Source organism: Podarcis muralis, chromosome 10, assembly GCF_964188315.1.
Source record: "Podarcis muralis chromosome 10, rPodMur119.hap1.1, whole genome shotgun sequence".
NCBI lineage: Eukaryota > Metazoa > Chordata > Lepidosauria > Squamata > Lacertidae > Podarcis > Podarcis muralis.
In genome coordinates, this window is record NC_135664.1 from 39,769,399 (window position 1) to 39,780,205 (window position 10,807).

The following is a 10,807-nucleotide window of genomic DNA, read 5'->3' on the forward strand; positions in this document are numbered from 1 at the left end:
ACTTTGCTGAATGGGAGCGGCTCAAATTATGCTCAGCTGGTTTAGTTCACACTGTGACCCTGCCTGGCTTCCTGCTATTCAGATGTGTGACTTCCCCTTTGTGGTAATGGCCTGTGGCACTGGGCCAGGGAACGTTATTAATTTCAGAAGTGGCCTGACAGCAAACCCACAGCGAAGCGAGAGGAAGTGGCAGGGAGGCCATCTGTTGGTTTCGGCAGAACAGTAGGAGCCCGGCTCCGTAGGCTGAATGAGGAAAGCAGATTAATAATCCACAAAGAGGAAACTGCCTAAAATTATCCACAGACATTTTTTTTTTAAAGGGAAAAAAGAAAGATCACTTGAGCTGCAGCTGGACAGGAAATTGCTAGGGCTGCTTGCACTTTTCTGCTTTGAACGACACAGAACAGGGAAGGCCGAGAACAGTTCAAGGCCGACTTATAGGCAACAAAGAAGGTCTCTCTGTAACTCGCCTCTGTTTATAGGCACTCGTTCAAGGCTCAGCAAAGTTGACTCTCCCCCCCCCCCATTCCACTGCAATGTTTTGTTTTGCATTCCCAACCTTACAATTTCCCATCTTTGTGTGGGTCAGAATTTCCCCCGATTCTGGAAGCTTCCAAGCAACCTGCTTATTGAGGCTCTTGAAGGGTGCTGCCTTATTTCTGTGGGTCCCAAACATTTTCAGTCTGCCGCCCCCTTGGCTCCATAAATTCATAGTCACCGCACCCTTCTCTACCCTCTGAAAAGCATCATTCAGAACTGTGGTTCTCACAACCCACTAAAGAACGACAAAACCCAGGAAATATTGCATGGAAAGTATTTTTTGATGCATTCTGTCTAACAAAAACATAAGGGCGAAGGAAAATGATAGCGCAAAATATTTATCTAGAACTAGTTACCAAAGATGCACAATCCGTTAGTACAGCAGTGAATTCGCAACAGAATCAATAGCTGTTACCCAAAATTGGCTGTCCTGTGACAGCTCTGAATCCTAAATACAAACAAACGGGACCAAAGGAAATAGCTTTGAAAGTGGTAAGAGTGGTAAAACTTTAAAGGTGTAGTCCGTTTCAGGGGCCTGTTCCAGCTCGCCAGTTGGTTTATTTTGGCCCCTGTGGCAGTTTATTTCCTGGGGTAAAATCCTAAACTTCAATCCTAAACTCAACAACTTTGGGGTAAAATCATAAAAAAAAAATCTCAACAACTTCAATCCTAAAAAAACGTTAACAACTTTGGTGGGCCCTTTGATCGGCCCTCACAGCCCTTCACTTCATCAAATCTGGCCCTCTAGGCAGTGGCTTGGTCAATCATAAATCAAAGATCAGTACTCTTGGAGGGGCCAATCTCCAGTGCCCCCCTACTGCCCGTTTGTCCCTTAGCAACCCCCCCCCCGGTAATCCCACCCTGCAGGGGGTAGTACCACCCAGTTTGTGAACCACTGAACATCCCTCCTCATGAGTTTGTAGGGAGATTAGACCAACATTGTACCAAATGCCACCCCACACTTTCCAGTGCATTTCTCTATCCCTATTCGTCTGGCAAAAAGTCTATGATCTTTTGGGAAAATGGGTTTCTTGCCCAAGGCTTTCCAACCCACAATCATTGTGCAACCCTGAAAAACAGTGGTTGTCTCGCAGCACCCTATGAATGAGGAAGCAGCCAGCTCCTCCTTTGCCAGGCTACACATGAACCTTGGCTGAAATAAACAGGAAGCGGCAGTGTGCAGCATTTCGGTTTCTGCCGTGTGATTTGTTTCCCCTTCCTTTGAAAGAGAGTCATCTGGAGGCTTTTAGGGAAGGGACAGCGCTGTTCACACACTGGTTGCACGAAAATTGCTTCGCTCACCTCCCCAGCCTGGCTTTCTCTGTGCAGCTCCAGCCCATGGGTTACCCAATGGCACAATCAGCTGGCCACACAAGAACAGGGCATTTCATTTCTGGAATGCTCTCCCCAGGGAAACACACCTGGTGCCCTCTTGGTCAGTTTGTAGGCACCAGGCTAAGGCATTATTATCTACCCAGGCCTTCCATAGTTAAGCTAACCTCCATTCATTTTTCAGGGGGTGCTCCAGCCCAGATTTTCCATTTTCCTCCATAACAGTCAGTAATCATGCTATGGGCAATGAGCATGGTCAGTCTTGGCCAACGCAGGCAATGTGAGCCTAGGAATACAGTGGTACCTCAGGTTAAGTACTTAATTTGTTCCGGAGGTCCGTACTTAACCTGAAACTGTTCTTAACCTGAAGCACCACTTTAGCTAATGGGGCCTCTTGCTGCTGCCGCGCCGCTGGAGCCCAATTTCTGTTCTCATCCTGAAGCAAAGTTCTTAACATTAAGCACTATTTCTGGGTTAGCGGAGTCTGTAACCTGAAGCATATGTAACCTGAAGCGTATGTAACCTGAGGTACCACTGTACAAGACACATGCCAAATCATACTGGGTGCTGAAACTGGAATCCACCAGAGAATAATCCACTCTGCTGCATAAACTAAGCAGAGCACTTTTAATGTGTTCAAGAAGTGCTTCACATACATTATCTTGCTATTATCATGACCACAGCTATAATCATTTTTGTGTGTGGAGGGAGACAGGATTCGGGATGTTTGATACCAGTTTGATACTCTTTTTGCAACTGGTCTGCAGAGAAAGACCCTCTAGGGTACGAATGAAAGGTCCCATTAGCGTAGTGTTAAAGGGAACTGGATGAACACAGAAGACCAGGCTAAAATCTTAGCTCAAATATCAGAGATCTTGTGGAGGATGCCCAAGACAAGAAATTCTCTCTACACATTAGGAAATCCTGCGTCAATTTTCACTGACAGAGGAATCAGCAGCATACTCTTTATATGGGAAGTGAAGAGAGTGCCTTTGCAGTAGAGAGCTCACCTCCCCTTCTCCATGTTGGAAAGAAATGCAACAAAAGGAGTGAGATGAGATTTGAAGATGAGGGCATGTTTAAAAGTCATGGAATCCTTTTTCCAAGCCCAGTAAGGGAGAAGCTCTAGAAACAAAATGCAGACCAGCTAAAACAATCTGTATATCGGGTACAAGCATATGGTTAGGGGAAGATGAACAGCTTTATTGAAGACTAAGAAAAAAAGGAGATAGAAGAAAAACAATTCAGAGTTTTCTTCACTTAGCTGGAGCCTACTTCATAAATGCACCTTTGTCACAACAAAGGCTAGCATCTAAGGGTGATTTGCATTTGTGAGCAAGCCACCAAAGATCTTCTGGCACTTACCTGTCCCTCACAGCCTTGTTGCACCTGTTCTAAACATCTTGAAAATTGCCAACAAGGTGATTGTACTTTCAAATACACATCACAGTCCAGAAAGGGTGAAACATTCATGGCAACAGAAACTATGGGTGAAATTCAGACATACATCGTAATGGTTTGGGGGGGGTATTAAAAAGAGATGATTTACATTGCTTTGCCTTCAATAGCATGTTTATCTGCATGTACAGCCCTCCCAGAGGTGTAGGAAAGGGGGTGTGGTGGGTGCGGTCCGCCACAGGTGTCATGACTGAGGGGGGGTGGCAAATGGCAGTCGAGTGGGAGCGCGCCCACCCCAAGCAGCACGGGCATATGCTCCGCCGCTGACCCTCCCCCAGTAAAAATGGATGTAGATGCTTACTCTGCCGTGTTTCTTAAAGCACATCCCATTGAAAGTAATGCAGTGCAAATAAATGACCCACATTCAGACATGCGCTTCCAGTTTCTGATCCGGCAAGTTCCACGCATAGAGAAGTTTGCTTGGGTGCACTGATCATCTCCACTTTTAAAGGTAAACAAGTCAGCTAGCTGCACCACTCTTCTGCAAACGACAAAGTGCTGAACGATGGCAACTCTTACCAAGAAACAAATCAGTCCCATTCTCAAATAGCCAAAAATAGTTATTTATTAATAATTTATGATCTCAACATTCTTAGAATAAAATCCCAACTCTTACACTGGCAAATCAGAGACACTCCCTTATGGACAATTGTGTGCAAGACCTTCTTGCATATTACACAGGTACACATGCTCACACCCACACACACTTCCAGTTTTATACAAAAATAAATGCAAGATATTGCATTTGAGGTGAAGCTCCCTGAAAAGTTTGTACAGAGGTAATGCACTGTTTAGCACAAAATTGTTTTGTTTTGTTTTTAATTTGATAATTTACAGAAAAAAGAATCTTCTGTTCTGAAGACATAGCTCTCTTCCAAAAGAAAAATGCAAACTAGGCTATTTACAAAAGGTAAGGCCAAATTAAGTCATAATGAGACCCTATGCTGATGGCACACCCCTGCAAAAGAAAATTATATATATATATAATCACCACAAAAGATACTTTATCCATTCACAAAATGAGAGTAAACAAACCCCAAAGCATAGACACAGATTCCCTAAACAAGGAAGCAAGTTTGCCTCATTTCAACAGTAAAATCAAGCATGCTGCAAAATTGTATCCTTTGCATACAAAAGGAAGAATGGAGAGAGAAAGAACGCCCCTTGCGTTGACCTCTTGTACCTATCATTTTACTGATGTTGCTTATCGATTCAGGATTTAAAACTTTAACATCAACCAAGCCAAGCATTACAAAGCTCTTGGCAAACAAAAATTCCAAACACATTTGAGCTTAAACCTCTCTTTGGCTCCTCTAAATCAAAATTGCGGGGAGGGGGGGCACACAATTAGTCTTCACTGAAGACAACACAATATATTACAAATGCAATGAATACATTTTCCCCAGTCTTACATGTGCTCATATAGTGTCCATTCTTCCTCCCCCATCTGTGTTTGGAAGTCCTCAGTTCCAAGTCACTGTATGGGTGGCGGTTTGTGCATCGAGCAAAAATGCGTGGCCTACCTAGAGGCAAGGTCTGAAGAGTTTATGGTGGTTGTTTCCCCCCCGGGAGAACTCTGCTGGTTCCCTCCCTTTGCAATAGCAGATTCCAAACTTTGTTAACCTTTTTATTTTTAAGCACACAGGCCGGCTACTGCTGAAGAGCAGCATCCACAAAAGAGAGCTGGATTCCTTTGCTGCCGTCAAAGAGAAGCATCGTCGAGGAATGATCACACAACCCAAGGTTGGAAGAGCTGGGACGTGGCTGGTGCTCACGTGGACTGCAGGGAGTCCACCTGGAAGACGTTTTGGTTGGAAGGGGTGGTGAAATACAGCTGCTGGCTGGGGACGCGGTTGTCACAGGGGCAGCTGAGCCCCAGAGTCCTCTCAAAGTCCAACAGCTGGCCCATGAAGTTGAAGTTGGGGGAGATGTTGGATTTCTTCATCTTGACAATGTCGTAGGCGTCGTTCATGGACAAGTTGAGCTTCTGCATCAGGTAGGCGACCGTCACGGTGACCGAGCGACTGATCCCTGCCAGGCAATGCACAAGCACGCCACAATTCTTCCCACGAGCTTCATCTGTGGAGGAAACAAGACAAAGACAAGAACCGTGAGATCTCTCTTCTTCTCCCAGTCTAAAGGTCACGCCACTAGACGAGACCAAACATGACAGAGAGCTTTGTGAGCCCTTCATAGAATTTGCATCGCCTTCCTTCCTACTCCCATCCTCCAGGCTCGCTTTGCATAGCGTTTTCAAAGCCTTGCTTTATTTGCTCTCCCAATAACAGACTTATTTCTATTTTGACTGGGCCAAAGTCAAAACGCAAGAGTTCTAGGCAGTGGTCTTCTGAACTCAGGTCTTGAACCTATGCCAGCTTTGAATGCACCAGGAACAACATGAAAGCAAGTTACACCTTCAACAGAATTATGTGGTACAGCCTTTGTTGAAGTGTACCAGGCAGCTTACAGGGTGAGACCGACTGTTCGGATGCTCAAGAACTAAAACATACTCCCTGGACACCGGAGACTCAGCTAGGAGCAGCATAAATGGTTCTAACCTAATTTGACGTGCAAATGGGAATATTTTTTGCTTACTAGGGAATATTCCAGAGGGTAAACCTACACCTGTAATCTGAAGTAGACTACAAGAGGAAGATGTGGTTCCCCACCACCACCTTCCTATGTGTTGTAACATGAGCAGCAATAAACAACAACATGCTGTCAGTCACAGAAGCAGCTTATGGTGGGTATGTGGTAGATGATCTGTGGTTTTAGAAGATTCCATCAACATTGGAAGGGTTTGTTTTGAACTATAAAAATGTGAAGTGTTTTATGTGACTTTTCTGCTCTCTTTTACGGCATAATGCGTTTGTGTTGACGTTGTTCAATGCAAATTGCTTGGAGACCTTCTCAGGTAAGTGACTAATACTAAATAATACTTCATAAATTCTAATACTAATAGGTCACAAAAATAATTTGGTGTACATTCACCCTAGCATATAAATAGGGAAACCTTACAATGCCACCTTTTTTTTTTAATGGAGACAAGCAGATTGCAAAGGTCTATTAAATTATTCTCCAACTGTTGTGCAGTGCAGCTGAACAATGGAGGTATTCAGCTGTTTTAAAAGGAAGAGAGAAGTCACAGGGGACAGCCCATTAGGAGAAACAGGATGTCAACATTGCCAGAAAATGGGTTCCTTTGTAATAGGAAATGCATTATAATGCCTGGAGATTAGTTTCTTTGTGGCTTCCAGCCTACAGTTTCTTCTTGCTGGGCTCAGATTACCTACATTCTGCTCTATTACCAGTATCACTCAATCAGATTACAGCACAGTATTCACTGACAGATAACACAATGACCCTCCCCAAAGAGGGGGTGGGGAGCATAACTGAACTAATTCACAAAGAGAAGGGGAAGGAGTCTAAATGCACTCATCAGCACTTCTCATATATTTTAGGGCAATACCTGCTTCTGAGAAAACACTGGTTTTTATGGAACACTCTATAGATTAAATTCAATAGAGCATGCTTCCACATGAGTAGGTACAGAAATGAAAGCTTGGAGGCTCTAGGGGGTATACTTCTGAGTAGATGTACATTGGATTGCACTGTTTGAGGGAGCATAAAAGCCTAAGGAATTGAAGAATCAGGTGAGGAACAGTTAAAGAAAAAAGGGAATGAATGCATCCAGTTAACTACCAAAACACTGGAATCTCTCTATATTGTGTTTTTAAAAATCACTTGCTTTCTTTTAAAATACAGTTTTCCTGGACAAAATTCAAATATGCTGGCATGGAAATTATTACTTTAAAATACAGGTATCTAAAAGATCAACTTCTTCTTCTTACAAGCTTTAACAATAGCTAAACCCTGGCAGAAGTATCTTTCTATTTCTTAGATCCCCCGAAGGCTGAAAATTACATTAAAATAAATAAGTATTAAACAAGCTGTACTGCTAATAATTTGCAGCATAATCCTGTACAGTTCTACTCAAAGGCAAGTCCCACTGAATTTAACAGGGATGACTCCCAGGCAGGTGCATTGAGGATTGCAGGCATAATTATGCTACCACAAGACACACCCAACACTCACTTTGCAATTATTATAAACTAAATCTCACCTATGAAAGAGATGGCCTCAGGGAAAAACTGAGACAAGTTTTGGCTCCAGTGGTCAGAGATGGGGATCTGCTTGTATTTAAACTCGCCAGCATTCTCAAAGAGATTAGGCAGGTTGGGGGTGACATTCAAGATGTATTTAATGCCAAACTCTTCTAGAACGTCCAAGTTGGTGGAATCCTTGGCACAGCCCAGGTAGAGGTAGGGCAAGATCTCCACCGGGAAGGAAGGCTGGTTATTGGACAAGGGGCTGCCGTCAGAGTCGGTGGCACTGTTAGGGTCTCGGTCAATGTCAGATTCAATGTCCGAAGAGGAGTCTGAGCTGATTCGGAGGCCACCCAAGCCCAGGACTGGCAGAGGGGGAGAACTGCTGCTACATGAACTGTCCAAGTTAGTTTCGCAATGCAGGGCATACTCTGCCTGGAACTTGCTGAAACCACCTGGGAAGGAAAGAAAAAAAGAAAGGAAATAATTTGGATGAGGGATCACATTAAGGCTTTCCGAACCACCACTACCACCCCACACACCGGGGGTCAGTTCTATAGCTGTAAGATGCAGAAGCAGAAAGCACAACAACAACATACAGTTTGAGAAGAGACATAGCTCTGTAGTGGTGTAACGGGTTCAATTGACTTTTGCCTGAAGCCAGACAGTGCAGGCAGCCCTGACCAATGGCCCTGCACATCAGAAGGCTAGTTTCCTCTGTTTCAGACTATTAGAAATAAAACTGGGAGCTAGGGAGGTTGGAAAAAAAAGAAGGGGATTCCCCTCTATCACGGCTGTCAGATTAAGGATTAAAAAAATATTAGTGGCAGATGCTGCTCCTGTGGAGTTCAGTAGAGGAAGGGGGATTAGGAAATGAATGGACAGTCCTGAGAATGACAGAATGGAGGTGCTGCAAAATGCAAGGGAGCCAACGCTTATTCCGCCATGGAAAGCAGAATTCTGTTGCCCACCAATAAATACACTGGATCCTTTTACTTGCACCGGAAGGAACATTAGGCAAAGTGAAACAGCCCTGATTCAGACGACAAATTTCAGAGTAATGTTAAAGGGCAGGAAGTTGCCAGCATTTCTGTAATGACACTTTTTAAGGGTGTTTTTTTTTTTTTGCCCAATCGGTGTAAAATGCATATCCCACCCATCATAAAAGAAATGAGCTATTAGGAGGAAGCATTGAACAGCCCTAAACTGAAGAGGACAGCACAGAAGGGGTTATAGCTCTTCTCCCACTCCACTTCCTATCCCAAGATTTTGCAAGAGCCTTTGCTCTTCCAAAGAAAGGGAGGGAGGAAGCAATCGGGTTATCAAAACCATCCCTTCAGGGCATGTCTCCTTTGAAGCGGCTGCCTTTTAAGTCCAGACAATATAAACCAGGCCCTTTTATTGCACCACCGTATCACCCCTAGTCTCCCTATACGTAACACTTTGACCTAGTAACGCCAGACTCATCCCCGGGGTTTTGCCTAGTTTGACTGGAGGGAGGAGGAGCAAGCAGAAGATTTAGAGCCGCCGGCAGATTTCGGAGTGACTTTGCGATAGATCAGCAAGGATTTAAAACGAAAAGGCTCGGCTGAGCTGGGAGGGGGGCAGGCGGGAATGGAAAGGGTGTGTGAGCGAACTGTCCGTGAGTGAATATCGGTCTGAAAGGATTGTGAACTCAGTTCAGGTGCTAAGCATCTCCCGAGAGGGCACCCAGTTCCTTCTGCTAACCCACCCCCGCAAACCAGAGTCGCTCTTTCACACGAGTTTTTTTTGCTAGGAAAAAGATCTAACAGCCTTCAAGAGTTGGGATTTTCAAAGTTTGTCCCTCGGATATATTGCCCCATGTTAAACAACTTTGGCAAAGGGGTTTGTGTGTGTCCTGCCCTATGGGCTTTCCCTGGCAGGTTTTAAAAGCAGTGAGATTTGCCTAGCATGGGGGTGGGGGTGTTTTCCTCCTCTGGGATTTCTTTCTCCTTCCTTCCTTCCTTCCTTCTCCCCCAATCAGGGGCCATCTGGCAACGCTCCGCTGCGTACAATAGGGGGCGAGGATGTCTTGCGCCCAGACGCAGGGGGCTGGCGTCTAGACACTCCCCTGGCGGCTGGAGGGGAAGGGGGCGGTTCCGAAGGCGCCGGGGGGCCGGGGATGGAGGAAGGGGGGGAGGAAGGCAGGACTGGATTCCGGGGAACCCGCTCCCGCTCGGCTTAACCCCTCACCTTCCAGGAAGAAGGCCTTGCAGCCGTCGTCTTTGAGGCGCTTGAGGAGCAGCCCCAGGACGGAGTCGCCGGCCGTGTTCTCGTTCCAGTCGCTGCTGCTCTCGTCGTAGAGGACGACGGTGTCGGTGCCGCAGCGGCGGGCGAACTTCTCGCGCTCCTCCTCGCCGCTGGCGAAGAGGGCGCGCAGGGGCAGGTTGCCCTTCTGCAGGCGCCGCAGCATGATGCCCGGCAGCGCCACGCTGATGGCCGACTCGATGTGCGACGACTCGTACAGCTCCTGCGGGCGGCAGTCCATCAGCAGCAGGCGCTCGGTGCCCAGCTCCAGCTGCTCGTTGAGCCACGCCACCGTCTTGCACAGCGCCATGTCCGACACCACGAAAGGAGGAGCGGCGGGTCGGAGCGTATCTAGCATCGGGGAAGGCGGGCGGCGGCGGGGGGCTGTGGAAAACGCCCCTCTCCGAAGGGCCACGCGGACCACCGGGGCGGAGGGCACGGGCGAAGCCGGGGCGAAGGCAGCCGCAACTCGGGAACTCCTCGGGCGAGCTCCCGGCCTCCGTTAGCAGTGGAGAGAAGGGATGGAGCAGGAACCCCCCTTCCTCTTCTTTTTGTCAATGAATCCTCGAATGAACCTCCGTAATCGCCTCTGCTTTTTTGCTTCTCCCGAATAAAAATCCAGTTAAATGTGCTCAGAGGCGTTTCTTACGTGCAGCAAAAGGAAATGCATTTAAATAACTAGTTAGAAGAGACAGACCCTGCTCTCGCTACCGGTGTTATTGCTTTGCCTGCTTCTCCTGCTTCTCACATCTTGCTTCGCGGCTCCCCTTCTCCTCCTCTTTCTTCCTAAGTCCTCGAGATGCGATCAATGTCCCTTTTAATCAGCCCTGCACGCTCTGCTGCTGCTGCTGCTGCTGCTACCGCTGCTCTCCTCCTCGCTTCGCCCCTTCCACCCCGCGCCAGGCAGTTCCTCAATGGATACAAACATGGAACGTCTCAATGGATACATTCTCTCGGCCGGCCAATCAGCGCTCGCGGAAGGGGCTGTTTCCGTGGAGACGGGCCGGCTGGAACAGGTTGTGTTGATGAATTGTTAATGAGTTTGTCATTCACAAAAACGGAAAGGAATTTCCGCTCCGGATAAGCCGAGTGCAAACAAGCAG

General features: G+C 46.7%; 1 protein-coding gene across 1 annotated transcript; it reads right to left on the reverse strand.

Moving 5' to 3' along the window:
* Positions 1 to 3,877: 3,877 nt before the first annotated feature.
* On the reverse strand, positions 3,878 to 10,604 carry DUSP6 (dual specificity phosphatase 6). The gene is made up of 3 exons (XM_028746126.2): positions 9,651 to 10,604; positions 7,454 to 7,891; positions 3,878 to 5,409 (listed from the first exon to the last, which is right to left on the reverse strand). Exons 1-3 carry the CDS (start codon positions 10,060 to 10,062, stop codon positions 5,102 to 5,104), a joined length of 1,158 nt encoding a protein of 385 aa, XP_028601959.2. The 5' UTR covers positions 10,063 to 10,604; the 3' UTR covers positions 3,878 to 5,101.
* Positions 10,605 to 10,807: the final 203 nt, after the last annotated feature.